An 18,789-nucleotide genomic window follows, 5' to 3' on the forward strand; every position below is an offset into this window, starting at 1 on the left:
CCTGCATTTGTTCTCTAAAACAAATGCCTGTTTTCTACAAGTTTTAGGTCAAATCACTTCCAAATTTAAAATAGAGAAATTTGACCTGGCACTATTTGGAAATAAAACCTGTAACACCTTTAAAATAGATTGCTTTTTCTATTAAATCATGCTAGTAGACTGAGCATTTCCAACATGAGAAACAAATATAAATCTATTCCAAACTCTCATTAATTGCATGAATAACCAATAATCCACACCACATGTTCTTACAGAAAGAAATACACAAGTTTCAGGTTTTTATTTACTTTTATTTATCGTTTACAATTTTTTGTGGTCATTTCTTTATTATGGTCGTTCCTTTTGGCAAACATTGGTGCTCACTGTTCTGTACAGTTCGGTCCCACAATATAGACTTAAATTTGGTGGGTAGAGAGGAATGAGACGAAAGTCGTGCGGGATGGGTCCAGGCCATTACAATTTGTCCAGGTAGTTATCCAATGCTGGGACACCTTCTTTGAGACCCTTGCGTTTGCGTGTCTCGAGGACAACAATGCCAGGCTTGGTTGTGGCCTCCAAGGGGTTTCCAGGAAGGATCTGCCAGTGGTCAAACACGCACTGTGGGAAGGCCTGGCCGCCGGTGTTGGAACGAAGATCTGCTGTGAAGCCTGAAAACAGAAAGATACCTCATTCAAGCATGTGAACAAAAATACGAGGAAAAAGCAAATGTGATGCCAAATAAATTGGGGGAAACACATTGGAATGCTCTTATAAAACAATTACAATGCAACATTTAATTTGCAGTGCTAGTTCTTGTAGAGCAACATCTCTGCAAATTTTATTCTCTTGTCACACTCAATTACTTTAGATGAACTCAATGAGTAGAAATTGAGTTCTGCTTTTACTTTTTGTTAAATTGTGCCATGCAAGTTTGCCAAACATATTTTGAAATTGCTGAATTAAAAACAATTACACAAAACTTACCAAATGACTCCATGACAGGCAGGTAGGCCTTGATGACGTACATGGGTGTTCCCATTACCCTGGACTCCTCAAACACATGACCACGTCTCCTGGTCAGCACACCGTAGATTCCACCCATTGCGGTTTCAGGGCACTTTAAATGAAAAATTATGAAAATTTCATGTCAAGAAATGACTATCAATACCTTTTAATAACCACCATTGATTTATGAATAACATTTTGACTCAGCTCTCACCTGGATCTCCACCAGGTAGACTGGCTCCATGAGTCTGGGACTTGCTGTAAGCTCACAGGCATACAGAGCTCTGCGGGCGGTGGGGATGATCTGACCACCTCCACGGTGAATTGCATCTGTGTGCAGGGTCACATCATGGATGTCGAAGCGAATGGCACGCATGTTCTCTTCACAGAGAACTCCCTATGAAAACATAAGATTTATAAATCCAGAATTGATCTCCTGAAATAGCAATGACACTGCACTGCATTTATTGGCCCTCACCTCCTTGGCTGCCCACTGGAAACCAGCCACAACACTATCCTTGATCTCATTAAGGTACTGCACTCCCTTGGTGACGTCCACCAGCAGGTTGGGTCCATTACCATCAGGTCCAAAGCACCAGATCTTCCTGGCTTCACCGACATCCCACTCGTACTTGTCAGCGAGGTAACGGGCGCGGGCCTTGAGCTCCTGGCGGTGCGTGACCTCACCCTTCTCGATGTCCTCTGCCAGGCCCTCTTCGAAGGGACGGGCCTTCATGAACAGACGGTTGTGCTTGTTTGGTGACTTGGACAAACACATCACCTCTGATTCCTCGCTGACGGTTTCTCTGTAGGACACCACTGGATCAGATTTCTGAGGAGAACAGATCATTTTAGCTCTTCAATATGGAAAAAAATTAGCCAAGATAGAGCTTTAATAATTATTTAAGTTTATTACCTTGATTGGAATGCAAGCATGATCTTCCTCCAAATCCTTGAGACAGATCTCCAGATGCAGTTCTCCAGCACCAGCAACAATGTGCTCTCCAGACTCCTCAATGATGCACTGCACCATAGGATCGGACTTTGACAGACGCTTCAGACCCTCCACCAGCTTGGGCAGGTCTGCAGGGTTCTTGGCCTCCACAGCAACTCTCACAACAGGGCTTACGCTGAACTTCATCACTCTCATGTTGTGCGCCTGCTCAAAGGTGGTGATTGTTCCGGTCTTGACGAGGTACTGGTCCACTCCAACCAGACCCACAATGTTACCACAAGGCACATCTTCAATGGGCTCAACATAGCGCCCCATCATCAAAATGGTCCTAAAAGAGTATTAGTAGAGGCATAATTTACATGGCCACTTACATTTATTCATGAATGATGAGCACACCAGAATGTCATACTAACCTCTGAATAGGCTTCAAATAGAGATCCTCCTTCTTTCCTGGAACAAAGTTTGGTCCCATGATGCGCACTTTGAGTCCAGTGGAAACGGATCCAGAGAAGACACGACCGAATGCATAGAAGCGTCCCTTGTCGCTGGTGGGTACCATCTTTGAGATGTACATCATAAGGGGAGCCTTGGGGTCGCAGTTCTTGATACCTGGTTGCAAAATTTATGAGAGAATTAGAGGACACCAAAATGATAAAAAAGAAAGAAGAAAAAAAAGATAAACTTATTTACTGCTGTATTAATGTAATTTAGGCAGTGGTTACCAATATGGTGAATACAAGGGTAATAACTTGTTGCTTACCCAGAGCAGCTTCATCATCTCCAGGGCCTTCATAGAGCAGCTCACAGCGGTATTTCTGGGCCGTGACGGGGGAGGGGAGGTGGATGGTGATCATCTGCAAAAGGGCTTCTCCAGCAGGCAACCAGCGGCGCATCACAGCCTTAAGGAGGGGCTTGCCCTCCTTGTCCTTGTCTTCAGCATCCAACTTGATGTCCATTTTCTGGATCAGCTTAGCAGTCTCCTCTTTCTTGAAGTTCATGATGGCATCAAACACCTGGCAGAAGGATTAATTCATGTTAAACAGGCAAATATGAGAATGGTCATAGCATCAGTGCAAGCAACACCTGCTCAGGCTTAAGATTATCATCACTATTGGTCAGGTCAAAGTGAAGAATAAGTAAAATCATCACTTGCAGGTATATGACGATATAATCTAGTTGTACAACATTTTAAAAAGCTACAAACCTTCAAAAATTCTCATGTTCACTTTAAACTCAGTGTTTTTACCTTGAAAATGGGGTCGAGGACAAGAGCGCAGAAGGTACGAGAGCACTTTTTGCCATCCGCACTAATAGCAGACTTGACAAACTTGCCATTTTCGGTGTCGTAGTACCTACAACATACGGTGCATTTGTCAGCAACAGCCTGTCACATGTTCATAATGGGAAATAGGAGCCATGTTTGAAACTTACCTGTCACCCCACAGCTTCTTCATCATGTCCTCCACCTTCTTGCAGCGCTCCTGTGGTGTCATCTGGGTGTTGCCTTTGGCAGCAAACTTGGCTGCATACATCTCAGCAAACTGCTTCAGGGTGAAGGCCCAACCATGGAGACCCGAACCAAAGCCAACAGTACCGATGACTGGGTCAACCTAACGAAGACAAGAACGCTACAGTTTCAATTTCATAGCTGGGCCACAATTTTTTCTACAGAAGTTATGAAATAGATTCTTACCATTATGTTTCCCATTGGTCCATTTTCGTCCTCTCCGTAAGTGGAAATGATTACGTTGACTGACTCAACAATACGCTGGAAAGTCTGGTAAAGGTCTTCAGGCTCCAGCTGCAACTCCAGCAAGGCACGGTCCATCTTGTTCATCATCAGGACTGGCTTAATTCGCTCGCAGATGGCCTGGCGAAGCACAGTCTCAGTCTGCACACACACACCTGGAATAGACGGGTCAACAGTTACCCATTTGTTTTAAATTTGTACATATTCAACAAAAAAATTAATAGATGCAAGAGAAATGCTGGCTCAAGCCATTTGGAATCTACACAAGCTTTGCTGTCAAAATGAAATGTAAGCAAAGAAAATGACAGCACAGTGTCAACTTGGACTACATAAAATAATTAGAAATGCAATCAAGATGCTTCAGATATTTAAAAAATTATAGTTCAGGTAAAATTACAGAAGGATAGTCAGACATAGGAATCCAAAAGTTTTTTTTTTTCCAAAGACAAAAAGGGGAGATTCCTTAGTGTTTCTACTTGTTACTGATAAAATCAAATGAAAAACATATCTGACAGCCAATTATTTACAGTTCTCACACAATGTGCAGACATTTTGTGAATGGACCATAACAAAATATTTTTAACATCCAACATTTATGTTAGCATGAAGTCCTGATAGGATGTCCTTACCTGACACGCAGTCGACGACAACGAGCGCTCCGTCAGTAACACGCAGGGCAGCTGTCACCTCAGAGGAGAAGTCAACATGCCCAGGTGAGTCGATCAGGTTGATCAAGAATCCAGAACCATCCCTGCTCTGCTTGATGAAGGCCAGGTCGTTTTCACTCAGCTCGTAGTACATAGAGATGGCTCTGTAGATAAATGGGATAAAGTGGCAGTGAGCAAACAATTACCCATGTCACATGAAGAATAAAACATTAAAGTAAAAAGAAGAGGTACACCAATTGCTAATTTTCTGGGCAACTACAGATCTCTAACCTACTGACTCAACTACTTTGTCTGCAATGGAGATAAATGCAGCAAGAAAGACGCAGAGTCAGCAACAGTGGGGTGACTAACTGCAAACGTACAGACACAACCTGGACAGTGGGTTCTCTCACAGCAAAAGAGGACAGTGGTTGATTTTTAGACCTTTGCAGGGTGGATCGGTGGATAATATAGAGTATCAGCCAATTTTTGCCACATTAAGGAAATTGAGGATGATTTATTGGTGCACCATCCTATAAAAACAAAAAAAAAAAAAAAAAGAAAAAATAATTGACTTACGTAGACTTGATGGTAATGCAACGTTCCTGCTCATCTTTGCGGGTATCAGTGAAACGCGTCTCTCCAGCACGAGCTGAGGCAATGATGCCAGCTTTGGATACCAGCGAATCCGTCAGCGTGGACTTTCCATGGTCAACGTGCGCAATCACGGACATGTTACGAATGTTGGCCTTTTTGTCCATGATGACACGGATCTGGTCTACGGTAAAGTTCACCTGCGAAGATTAAAGTGAATTTAGAAAATTCAAAATCCAAAGTGAGAATTTACAATTTTTTTTGCTAGGGGTAGATTAAGAATTGTATCTTAAAAGTTTTTGTTTTCACCATTTAATTCTCGCTGAAAAGCTAGCATTTTCAACATGATGAAGAAAAACTTCAAAATTGAGACCTCTTGAACTACTGATAAGAGTTAATGACTTGCTTTTTACTTTGATCAGATATTGGGAACTACTCAAAATAATAATGCATTGACATGTAACAAAGCTTATCTGCCAACAGTGATTACAAGACTTTATTTGCTGCTGATCTATGTGAACAGATTGTGCTGCAGTTCCACCCTGGGCGTTGGGTTTCCGCCATAATCAAAGATGACGTTATTGTTGTCTGTCTCGAGTCTTGTTTAGCCACTTCTAAACAGGATTTGTGGCCTTTTTTGACTGCAATAACACATTAGTGTCTCTAGTGACAGATCAGGACAGATTTTTTATTATACATCCTTCGAATAATTGACAGCTGGCATAATACGTCGGCATTTCTAGGCCACGTGTACGGACTTTGAGACTGAGCTAAATGCTAATGGTGGCAGTACGAAAATACCGGCAAGTTCATTTTTAAGCACAAACAGCTTATTAAGCACGTTTGAGAAACTCAATCCAAGCTTTATCGGTTTAAAAAAAGTATAAAACTTACATAGGATCAACATTCTTCCGGTACAATGGAAACTATGTAACCCTTTTTTTGAACGGTTAGCATTAGCTCAAAAAAGCCGACACCAAAGTTACACATCAGTGCCACAGATTTGAGGCCATTATAAGAGCTACGTTTATACGACTACTGCCAAGAGTGTTACGAATAACTCAAAATTGCCAAGTACTTTGAAATAGAATCAGTCTCTTGCTAGAAACCTTTCAGGCTAGCGACAAGTTACAAAATGGGGGCCATTTTGACCAATACGTTATCACACAAAATGTTTGCTACATATTCTTAAAATGTTGAAGTATTAGCAAAACTATGATCGTGGGGAATATGTAGGACTTCTGACGACATACTGTTAGCTCGTAGAAGTTTTACAAACTCACCATTTTGACGGATGGTTTTGGATTCTCTTGGTGGAGAAAAGAGACAAGAAATTTTTACACTGCCCACCTCACGAGGGCATAGGCAGGGAAGAGGCCGCTGACGTCAGAAAACCGGAATTTATACTGCGTGCGTCAGCTCCATGCGTCACGTCCCGGCCGGTGTTTCCTAATGTCACGTGGTGCTTCCAAGAGGAGATATTTCACGGAAGGAAACATTATTCCAAAAACAAAAGAAGCAAATTGTTTAAGAGTAAATGGTATTTATATACTTGATGATTATTAAACTGTACTTAAATAACTTATGTTCTTTAAAATATGTACGTAGTAAGGCCCAGAAATGAACCAAATAAAATAACAAATCTGTAAATAACAGTATGACAATTTTCATTTTACATGCATGCAAGATATAAATAACTGAGTGAAAATGGTGTCTATTTGTTGCATCAAACTGTTTCTCGGCAGGCCTGGGAACACCTAGGGACCTCTAAAAATTAATTTGTGATAAGCAGTGATAAATTAAGGTAATCGAAATATATCGTTTTTGCCAGAAAAAGCTTAAGTGGTCATACACAACACAACTACACTCAAGACTAAAATGAATTCAGAGACTTCAGAAATATTAAGAATGCATCACTGCTATACTGAAATAAATGTACAGGGGTTGCTTTATAAACCATAAGGAAATATTGTTGCTTTTGGTCTTACTTGTTTTCTTTTGGAGACTTACCTCTGTTTAACCTAACTATAGCTACAGCAAGTGTTCTTCAGTCCCACTGCATTACGCTCCGGGTCAAGGCATTTGCAGGAGGAATTACCTTTCTAAAGATTTAACAGTAATGTTTTATTTGTGATTAGGTATTCAAAATAATCTTGCGGTTCTGATTGTAAACACAATAGGTAAGCAACTTATACTTCTCACACATTCATACACATGTGAACATCCTATAAGGATATTGGTATTGATGGGCAGATGGGTATTGACAGTACCAAGGAAGTGTAACAAAGACAGATTTGGACTTCAGGAACGTGTGTGCAAAATGGGTCACATTGTCAAACAATAGAATTGTTTAGTCAATGCAGTTTGAGAATATTTCCAGCAGATGGCACCCCTGTGCCAATTTTCAGCATTGGAAAAGATCCTCATCCGTACTTGTTCATAGGGCTGGTCATAGTAAGATTCATTGTAAAAGCCAATGAAGTTTATTCTTCATAATAGCGTAATAGCGTTGTGGATATGTAAATCATGGGATATTTGTCTAAAAATAAATGGTGGTTAATTTTCAATGTTTTTGTTGTAAAAAAAAAAAAAAAAAAATTTTGTGCATCACATCAAATTAAACAAGTTTAGCTATTCATTTTGTTTTCTCATCAGGTCAGTTTACCTTTCTTTCTTCTTTCTTTCTTCAAACAATGTATTGCTCCTTAACAAATAGCTAACATTCTTTCTGGTTGTTTTTATTTGCCACTTTGTGTTGGTTATTCAAAGTAGGCAGTAGGTGGTGCCAAACATCTTCTTACTGCTGCAGAGACACACATAGCAAACATAATAACACTCAAACTAAGGACACCTCATCTTTTCATCTTGTTTATTTGTCCATCAAATACCGGTGGGACAGGCTGTTGATTTGTAATGAAGTGCACCAGACTGTGAAATGCACACATTTCAGAAAAAATATGAAGCATAAAATGTTATTTGTACATTTCTGGTCATTAGTTTCTGTTCATTTTGAGCTTTTATTGATACATCCCAAATTGAGCAATTCATCCTTTCATCAAATACGCCCCAGTTGTTCACCAATGTAGCGGTGGCATTGCCGTGGGGCTGTTTTGCTTCAGCTTGTACTGGTTGAACAGTTGAATTGAGTAATTAAAATGGAGGACTACCTCAAACATGACCTCAAATCAACATCTGTGGGTTGAACCTGGCTACAGTTTGGTGTTCCAACAAGAGAACGAGCCCAAAGAAAGAAGAAAACTAAATGAACAAATGTGACACTGTGCATGAAATGTTTATAACACCTGATAAGTGTGCCTAACATTGTGCGCTAACTAACAGTCGTTATTCAAACGTCAGGCCTGTAACCGACTGTCGAGGGAGAAATGGTTGCTGGGTCAGAATGATTAATTAACTGTAGATCAACATGAGAGTACATTTCTAAGAAAATGTGATTCTATTTCCCCTCAATCCCCCAACGCACAAACACACACACGCATACACAGCTGCTTGACTTGTCCAGTAGTATTTTGACGCTGTTCTGAATAAAAGTCAGACGGATATTGTTAGTGACAGTTGTCAGATACACCATATTGTGTACAAAATATTCTGATCCTTTTCCTCAGAATTATTCAAGCAAATTTCAGAGACATGAACGTCTTCAGTCATTTGTGATTGTAGAGGTGCCACTAGGTCTGCTCTGTTGTCTTGGCAGAAGCAAATGAACATAATACATAGATATCAGACAACTGTAGGAAAACACTAACTACTGTGCCCACATGGCCCCATTATGAGGGTTTTTCATTGATAACATTTATGTCTTACTACAGACTTTTGTGTACTTAATTAAGCACACAAAAGGTATTGCCTGAAAGCGCAATATAAGTCACTGATTGCCACTCAGGGATTAGCAAGAGGATAGAGTCACTGATTGCATCATAAGAGCATCTCTGTTGGCTGCTTACAGGTGCCAACTGGTTCTGGGACCAAAACGTTGTTTCCCAACTGAGATGACCAAAGAAGAAACCTGATTTTTGTTCTGTCTGCGGTGCTTATTTGGTCATAGGTCTGGGATCATTATCCTGCTGAAAGAGCAACTAGTCAACCAAATTTGTATTTACTAAGAACCTCCGGTTATTTAAAGAACTTCATAATACCATGCACTCTCACAAGGTTCCTAGAGCCTTTTGAAGGAGAAACACTACCACAGCATCACATCACAGCATCAGTTTTGCTTATATGATCTGCCAACAGGCAGAACCATAAAGCCATCCCTGAAAGAACACAATGATGTCATTTTGTTGGACAGAGAACAAAGATCTTGGTTCTTGTAGAGGATAAAAGCCTAAAATAAGATATACCCATTTTTAATGATAGGAGCTGGTCCAAGAGTGCTTCAATTTAACTGAGGGAAGCACGGATCAAACCATGAATCTCAGGATTAGTGGATATTTGCTGTGTGGAATGATGACACTAGAGAGAAGTGACAGCCTAAATTATTTGTTGTTGTCAACTCAAAGAGCAGTGATGGGTAGGCTCAGAGAATTATCATTTGTGAACCACAGCTGCAAAAAAAAAAAAAAAAAAAAAAAAACATCTTTCAAAAAAGCTTTTTGTGAACGAAAGGCAGCTTTGATGATCCATTAGTCCTTTGGGTGTTGCTCCCTGGACCATGTAATCTACATTACTGCACTAATACAACCAACACCACCCAGGTGAGCACAGTTTAAGTTTCCAGTGATCTTGATTCAGTCACTTCCTCAGAGGCTTCATTTAATTACTAGACAATTCGATTAAGATTTTTGGGTAAACCCACTCCCATCGATTTGATCCGTGAATAGATTAAGTTTTTGCTGTGAAAATTTAAATCTCCAGAGTCCTTTGACTCAATTCTAGGCTTTTCTTTTTCTGGCGAAATAAACTACATAAAAAAAAATGTGAGCTGACTATAAAGTGAGTTTTTCAGAGTGTTGACACAGGATCAAAAGACAGCATGTTGCTCTGCTGCCGGTGAGACAATCATTTCAAACAGCGAGGTGCAACAGTTCAGTGTTTTGACCTGTACTCGACCTTTAAAAAACACGACGTATTTTACCAAAGCAGCATCTGGGATCTCAGTGTCACATCCTTCAAATTCCTCCAAGCTCCTCTCCCCCCTCGCTGTCATTTGACAATGACTTTATGCGTGCACGTTTCAAGCTGGTGCAGGAACTGAGTTGATTGAAATTGAAAATCCTCTGCGCATGTGTTTAATTTTCAATTTAATAGAAATTTTAATTAACTGGGAAAGTGAGTGCAGTGCACTCTGTTTTAATCACACTTTCAAACACGCAGGTTTGAAAGTTTGGTCACTTCACTGACATTTCAAGTAACTGACATTTCTGTTTTAAGTTTGTGTTTCTGAAAAAAATCTAACAATTAAAAAATGTTGACATCATGCCTTAAATTATGCCAATAATAATAATAGTAACAATAATAATAAAACAGAATGTGTCCTGAATTTTCAAACAACCAAACAATTTAAAATCAGAAAAGAATATTGTGAATGTCTGCCAGTCATTTATATTTTTCCTATTTTGTGACCATATTGAAGGACATTTGTACATTATAACATTCTATGCATTGCTAATACATTTCTGTCCTCAAAACGTTCCAATGATCCCAGTTGACCCCGAGTTGGACTGTTTTGCAAAAGCCAACGTCACAGAAAAAAATAAAGAAAATCTGACATTCTCAAGTCATTTTCATCAGATTTAGTTTTCCTCCTTCACACCTTTGCATTATAGATCGCTCTGTGAAAGGTACCTGTCCTGCTTGGCTGGACTTCAGTGATTTGAGAGTGTCTTGATCTTGAAAGGCACCGGATCAAAGATCAAAGTGGATTTGCCCATTACTGCTGGCACCTATTTAGCAGAAGGCACAGCAGCCAAGCAGTCAGACGAGCGATCCTCTCACGCTCTTGAACCAAAACCGTCTAAAAGAGAGTAAGAGCGCTGCATGCCACTAAATTGTGAGTATCATAGAGTATCTGTTAAACATCACAGGTTTAATTTATTTCTTTTGACTATAATAAATCAGTGCACATGTTTTTTTAACTGTTCTCTTTATGAAATGATGCAGAAATGGTCGTCTCAAAAGGCAAAGTTGTATTCCTGACTCTTCAAGTAAAAATTTTCAGATTGATGCTCTGAGTGCCATTTTACAGCACAATCAAGCAACTATGTAACCTTTAGGTGTTATAAAAATGCTGAATTTATTAAACGTAACTTAAAAAGAATTTGACTTTACAATTTAACTCTTTGCCTCTTTGAGAAACTCCTGTTCTTTCCCGCATTCTCCCTTCAGCACCTCATCACAACATTTCTCCATTAAGCTTTCAACCACTTTCTTACCAGTGTTGTTAAAAGAAGTTGCACTGAGAACTAGTTCATCTGATGAGCTCAGAAGATGCGCAGTTCCCCCATGTGCTTCCTAATTGCTGCTGCCGCTAGTCTGGAGGAAACGAGTAGGGTGGCTGGGTTCTACCTTGGAGACAAGGTGAGAAGCTCGGTCATCCGGGAGGGGCTCAGAGTAGAGCCGCTGCTCCCCCATATTGAGAGGAGCCAGTTAATGTGGCTCAGGTTTCTAGTCAGGATGCGTCCTGGATGCCTTTCTGATGAGGTGTTCCGGGCAGGACCCACCGGGAGGAGGCCCCGGGGAAGACCCAGGACACGCTGGAGGGACTATGTTTCTCGGCTGGCCTGGGAACACCTTGGGATTTCCCTGGAGGAGTAGGAACAAGTGGCTGCGGAGAGGGAAGTCTTGACCTCCCTTCCTAAGCTGCTACCTTTGCAACCCGACCCCAGTAAACGGAAGAAAATGGATAAATGGATGGACGTTCTTTGGATCAAATTGTTGGATTCAAAACAAATCAGCAGTTGTACCACTTTTTTCACGGATTAAGCACCTCTGGCCACAGCTGCAACAGAAAATCTAATTTGACGACAATCTGCACATGCACATCTTCCTGCATGCACTTCTATGAGAAAACTCTTCAGTCAAAATAGGCACCGTTCGGCCCCCTACTGCATGTTTGACTTTGAACAGACTCTAGAGTTTATCCCTCAGCATTAAGACGGCAGCTGCAGCAGAAATACTACAGAGTGTTCTTCATTTTCAAACCGCCCTAAATGTCTGAGTATGGGTTTCATTTACATGCTAGGGTTGTCTTCAGTACATATGCTGTATTTAAGTTCAAACTGAGGGGGAATAAAAGGACATCAATACCTCAGAACCTGTCCTGCATTATGTCTTTGATAGAAATGGTCTTAACAAGAACGTTTTAAGACAAAGATAGCCACAAAAAAGACAATTTTTAAGATGCTTAATGAAAGCAGCTAAATGCGTGCTATAGGTCAAATTTGGTGTCTTCAGTTCACATCACAGACAGTCAGAGTTATTATTAAATTAACTTTTCCCAAATCCTCTACCAATTTGGGATTAAATTGTCTGCAACAATCACTTCTTCCTTGCACTTTTTTTTTTCTGATAATCTCCCGGTGAGCAAAATTTCTCTGAAACATTTGCTCTTGAATAAATGCCAAGTTACAACTTGGCAATTGTAGCAACCTGAACAGGACTGAATAAGAGTGGTCAGGCAACTAACAATCAATATTTAAATCAGCATCTTAAATGTTAGTGACTGTATACCCTTTGTAAAATCAAATGCTGACATTTTAAATGTAGCCACAGCATAATGTTGACTGAATGAGAGCGTTGCACTTTTTTGGGGAAATAAAATCAAGGTAAATGCAATAAGCTAAGAAAAACGTTCAAACGCCCTTCTTATTTCGTGTTGGAATATTTAATTTTGTTGGACTATACACACAAATTAAGAATTTAATAATTTTTTGTGTCAAGCCTTCTTATCAATCCACGAGCAAGTTTGTTCCAGAGCAATTTATAATGCTAATTTTATCATTGATATAACCTGCAATAATATTTTAAAGCATTTAACTTGAGAAATAGAGAATGGGCTTTTAGAAAAGGATAAATTCAACCTAAATATATATATTTTTCTTTTTCCAAAACACTCCTAACTTGCAGATCATTTGTTTTTTTAGCAAATAAGAACCAAAACTACGCCTTTATTGACTTTGTATTCATGGGCTGCTTTAATGAATTAAATTGTTGAATCAAAGCAGGTTTTGTACCACCCAGCAGGGGGTTTCACATCTTAGCATACCAAAGTGGTAACCAGCGGGAGTGTGGAGCAATCACTTTCACATTGCACGCTACCAGCTCTCAAATGTATCGTCTCGCAGTTTGATTCCAAGCACCAGTACGTGCTGATAAATTTTGTCAACATCCATGACACCTTCTGTGTGCGACTCATTCATCCATTGTCAGTTTTCCATCACACATGACAAAACAGTTTACGGTACTTTTATTCAAGAACATCAGTGCATTGTGGTTGCGGATATGAAATCTGAAATTGATTTTTCTTATTTCGTTGACGTTTCATTTATCAACCCATTTTTAACTCCAAAACAAGCAGATGAGGTCATATTGGATTTTCAAAGATTAAAATTAATTCATGACTAAAGAAAACAATCAAACAACGTGATTCATTCTGAGGTCAGTCATATTTTTGAGGCAAAATGCATGATTGAAAAAAAAAAAAAAGCATGTGTGTAGTTACACAGATACACCTCAAAATTTTGTTTCAATATTCTGTGAAACGGCAAAATGTCCTGCCAGTCATTTCAGGAAGTGAAATATTCATTTCATAGAAAGTAAAGAAGCCTGGTCATGTGACCGTTCTTGTAGCTACATGAAATTGATATTGCTTAGAGTAGACAATCTATTATTTTATTTCAAAACTTAAATTAGCTGCCCAAAGCTAGAAGTAAAAAAAAAAAAAAAAAAAAAAGGTTAAACTAGTTTAATATCCCTTGAACTTCGGCATGTTTTGTTCCATTACAACCACAAACTTCAAGGTCTTTCAAGATTTTTTGCTATAGTCCTTTGCCATTTAGTCTAACTGTGAATTGTACGGGAAAGGACATTTTAAAACAGTTTTAAAATTATAGTTTTAAAACAGTTTAAAACTATAACTTCTAGTTAGGAAACAAAGTGATAAAATAAAAGTAATTGGGACAAAAAAAATTCTAAGAAAAGCAAAATGAGCAACACAAGTGATAAATGATAATAAAAAGAGTAAAGAATGCCAGAAACCTGTCAGAGGACAGCAGGTGGATGAGATGGATATAAAACCAGTTAATGTAACACAGTTCATTTCGGGTGAGTATAATTGGAGCAGATACTTTTCCTTTACCCTCATCTCACTCTTTCTGTTTGTGAATAGAAAGTCATAAATTGAAAATACCTCAAAAAGGCAACGACATTTGAACGTTGCAAATGTTTAAATGTTGACCCAGTTCAAGCAGAACTCTAAGAGGGAGAGAGAAAGATGCAGACAGAAAAGCTTGGAAAGAAAGTGATGTTATTAAGTAAGCGCTCATCTTGGACTGCCTTTTCAATGCCATTTCACAATCAATTATCTTTCCACAAACAAATGACTATTACTTTTGTTGCGAAGCAGCATGCTATTGCATAAGAAGCTTTTAAAGATAGTACTCTTGAAGAATTTTTTGTTTATTTCAGAAGGCCATCTTTGTTTGGCCAGAGACATAATGGCTTTCCATAAAAGTAAATATTGTGTCTCCTGAATTTCATCAAAATAGCTTAGATAGCATGTTTTGAAGCAGCTTTGAATTGTTTGAAACACACTCATTTGGTCCATTGCAATTTTGCATCTCATAGATGTCTGATAATAAACATTCAGTTTCATCACTTCTCTGTTGTCTCACATATTTTTCTCAATTTCATGCCATTCCTGTCAGGTACATTTAGGGAAGGTCTTAGAGACATAATCAGTAACTTAGTATCAATTTTGTTACTCAGTTTTGAGGGCAGAGATAAAATTTTCATTAACTATTTAGAAACCCCTGAAATGAATAACTTTTAATTTTCAATACGTTTTGTCACTCAAGCATTGTAGACATAGGTTTAATTACACATAATTTCCCCAACTGCTATTTACTTTGTCGTCCCTTTACGTACTGCACCGTGACCACAACATTGTAATCAATCAACTTTTGGTGTAACATCTGAATTGCTGCAGCTCATTCAAATAGGTTGATTTGAATGAGCTGACCCAAATTTGAAACATAGTCTGCAAACTTAAAAAACAGGCTGGGATAAAGGCTTCGGTCTAAAACTGATCTTAAGACTATTAAAAATGTGAGGACATAATTTTAAAAGTTGGGTCTGAGCAGAAAAAAAAACAATCAATTTGAAAAATTGGTGAAGTAGCCAAAAAGAAATGTGATACAATTTTTCCCCCCGCCCTCGAAAAAAAAAAACAAAAAAAACAACCAGTTTTATGGAAGGAAAAGAAAACATACAAAAACGTTGCCTGGATCAGCAGCTCATCTTTCCCTATGGAGGAATCTCAGATCAACTGCTATGATAGTATGGTATGGCATATCATTTTAAATTACATGCCATAAAACTCTGTAGACTGTGATCTCATAACCACAGGTTAAAGTCTGAATTTAATCAGACTGGTTAATCAAGCACTTTCTTTTTTGACTCAGCCTGGAATATGGCCTGTATTACTCCTGATGAGGCTCCTACCCGTCTATCCATTTACTACTTTTTCCTATTTCCTGTGAACAAGATACTCAAACTCCTCTAATTGAGCCAAAGATTTATGATGACAGTAGACATTTTACTGTTGACTCAATTTCTTTAGATTCACTCTAAAACCGAATAACATATTTACTTTGCATACAATTATTCTGATTTTTGCCTCTTTAGTTTGAAGCACAACCAGATTTTGGAGGTTAGCTCTCTTTGCATCATTGCTTAGATGTCAAAATAATGTCCTCATAAACTGTTGTCTCGATATGTGGAGCATAAGCAATTACAATAAATTCTTAAAACCCCAAAGGCATTTAAATCTGAGTTCTGTGCCCAGAGGGTGGTTTAATAAGCACAGGGGATCACTATTCATTGAAAGCTAAAAGCTGCTGACATGCTGACTTTAAGCCAGCTTTTGTTGACAGTAAAAGGGGCTTTGATGCCATGCAGTGGGGTGCCAGTTGACATCAAAGGTGCCAAAGCCATCACATTTCACTGACCTGATTTTTAAAAAAAGGTCTTTACACTTGAATTCACTTTGCTTCTGTCAGTGCTGCTGTGTCTAATATTCTCCAGTCTACTTTTCCTGCGAAGCCCAGAGGGTCTTCAGTTCTAACTGAATTAATATCATGGCCGCATTTGCAATGCCTCCAGCATTTTTGTGTTGTGGAATGAGCAAAGCCAAGAATGTAACCGGTTTCCCAAGCAATAAGAATTTGACATGTTATTTGTGGTATTTGATTAAAAAAAATCATAATTCATCTGGTTGGATTTAGTTTATCACATATTTTGCACTTTTCCAAACCTTTACTAAAACAGCCTGGGGATTCCTGTTAATAATGTTGTCCCCATGTTGAACTTGAAGGAGGTCGTTTAAGCTGGAATATGAATTTTATAAGAAATAGTGTAAAGTTTAGATGAAATAATAAACACTGGCAGCACAAAACGAATGTATGTAAATTCATCACAGTTATTAGGCTGTGATGAAAGTCTGTGTTGTCCATGCAGGTAGAACCATTCAATATATTTTCAGTTCATGTCATTAAGATTGAATAGTATAGAAAAAATGTTAAAAATACTTTATGTAGAAAAGATAATTTGATTAATTTGGAGCAATGGTTAAAAAGATCTAAATAGTGGTCACAAAAGGTTGTAAAAGTATTATAAAAATGTTACCAGAGTTAATTTTTGTATTTGCTCACACGGTGAGATGCAGTTTTTGTGATTTAGTTATATCACAAATGTACAAAACTGTATAATAAAAAGAAAGTAATGACAATGACTGGAATAGGAACTGTTTCAGTGTTGGGTTTTTCAGTACAAGTCCATTGCATCATTGTTATTGAAAAACAGGAGAAGCAAATCTGCACTAGATGTGGCTTTGTGCATAGCACTCACTGAGTGCACTCTGACAGCCTGCTATTTTCTGTGCTTTTGCAGTTTATTCAACAATAAGTATGTTGCATGGGGGATGAGTTATCCCATCATTTTCAAGAGTGTAAAATACAGTATGTGGAAAATTTTTTGAAACTGCAGATGGTGTACTATTTTCCATTTTACCAGAGAGCGAGAGCAATGAGAGAAATGAAATGGTAAGTGATAAATGTCAAGATTAAAACCACATCAAACATACCTATCTGAAAATAGTACTGTTCATTTGGAAAATACAAGCTTGAGCATTTGATGATGCTACTTTTAAACTGTTTAATTTTAAAAGCAGAGGGCCATTTTGTTCAGCTAATTATTGAGGCTCTTTGATCTTATGTTTTGCTTTTCTTATAGTCACATATGGTGAAAATTACATTCTTCTAGTACAGAAACAAGAATAAAAAAACTACACTTTTACCCAAGATAAATTAGCTTAGTACCAGTGAGAGCGTGCAAATAGCCAATGTGAAATGATCACAATGGTTTGAGTGCTGTTATACTAACACAGATTTTTTCCATTAATTATGGAGAAGTGCATGAAAAATGTTCTACTTTTCATTTTTGAAATGATATGCCATAAAACCGGATTTTAAACACAAACAATTTTTTCAAAAATGCTTGTGTGATTTCAGATTAGAAACTAACTTTGTGGTTGAACACAAATTAAAATCTGATTCCTAATGTTCTGAAATGTTTTTCATTTTTCATTTGCTTAGACTGAGTTTACTTTGTCTTGCATCTATCTGACCCGTTTTCACCCTGCAAATTGGAGTTCTTGCATTTCACCGCTGCTTTTCTTAATACAAAGCTTAACTTACACCATGTTTTCCCCTCTTACCTTGAGTGTAATGCCTTTGGGCTCTTTTATAAGAACTCTGATGAAAAGCTCGAGGCTCAGTCTTTGATCTGGCACCAAGGTCTCGTCTATTGAAGAAGCTGTAATTGCATTCTCCTTCTTGGCATACTATCAGCCTAACTTCTTCTGTACTTTCTTTGAGGACATCAAGTTTCAAGCGTTATTTTACCCAGGAGGTTCTTTTTTACCCAGACAGACACCCATGTCTTTGCAAGAACCATTCTCAATGGGTACAAAAAAAAAGTATTGTAACAAACATATGAAGGACTGTAGATTTCTATGCAAATGACATCCACTACAAGGTTGTGCTTGCACAGAAATTCAATTGACTTTTGCACGACACTCAACGAAATTAAATCATAGGAAAACGAGCTTGTCATAATTTCTGTATGCCAGAGTTTCTCCTCAAATGATAGAACATGTTAACATCTGCTAAAGTGGGAGTCATCACATATCAGGCTAATGGTTCTCGTCCTTCATGGATTTCGTTTTCTAATGAATCTATTATTCACAACTTCCTCAAATGAAATTGTTTTGTGGCGTGCCAGCCAGAAGTGAATTCACTTGAACTGTACAGCAATCCTGTTGATAGATGGAAAAGGCTCCAATCCCCAGGCACCCCGTAGGACCATTGATTAATTGTCCTTGCTAACAGGATTTTGATCAAACATGGCAGCAGTCTGATGGTGCCAAGAACACTTTAAATTAACATTCTTCCTCACTGGATCTGTCATGGAGTCAGCATTTCCTTGATTGTGCTGTGTGTTTCTTAGACATAAGAATTTGCCATCCCAGCTCTTACTTTTGACAGAGATGAAGAGCACTCGCACACAACAACGTGACTTTTTCTTGCCTTTCAGTAAATACATGTTCAAACCAAAATTAAGTATAA

General features: G+C 38.5%; 1 protein-coding gene and 1 non-coding gene across 2 annotated transcripts; both read right to left on the reverse strand.

The window, feature by feature from the left end:
- Window positions 1-269: 269 nt before the first annotated feature.
- On the reverse strand, window positions 270-6,309 carry LOC129377438 (elongation factor 2-like). Its single transcript, XM_055057377.1, has 13 exons — window positions 6,214-6,309; window positions 4,916-5,130; window positions 4,319-4,500; window positions 3,633-3,844; window positions 3,371-3,549; window positions 3,186-3,291; window positions 2,700-2,952; window positions 2,353-2,548; window positions 1,901-2,267; window positions 1,463-1,816; window positions 1,199-1,381; window positions 964-1,096; window positions 270-647 (listed from the first exon to the last, which is right to left on the reverse strand). The coding sequence occupies exons 1-13, from the start codon at window positions 6,214-6,216 to the stop codon at window positions 454-456; spliced, it is 2,577 nt and encodes an 858-aa protein (XP_054913352.1). The 5' UTR covers window positions 6,217-6,309; the 3' UTR covers window positions 270-453.
- Window positions 3,025-3,092, reverse strand: LOC129351957 (small nucleolar RNA SNORD37). Its single transcript, XR_008604818.1, has one exon. It is a non-coding gene; the product is annotated as a small nucleolar RNA SNORD37 (small nucleolar RNA).
- Window positions 6,310-18,789: the final 12,480 nt, after the last annotated feature.

The sequence above is a fragment of the Poeciliopsis prolifica genome, unplaced genomic scaffold, assembly GCF_027474105.1.
Source record: "Poeciliopsis prolifica strain line A6 unplaced genomic scaffold, Auburn_PproV2 SCAFFOLD002, whole genome shotgun sequence".
NCBI lineage: Eukaryota > Metazoa > Chordata > Actinopteri > Cyprinodontiformes > Poeciliidae > Poeciliopsis > Poeciliopsis prolifica.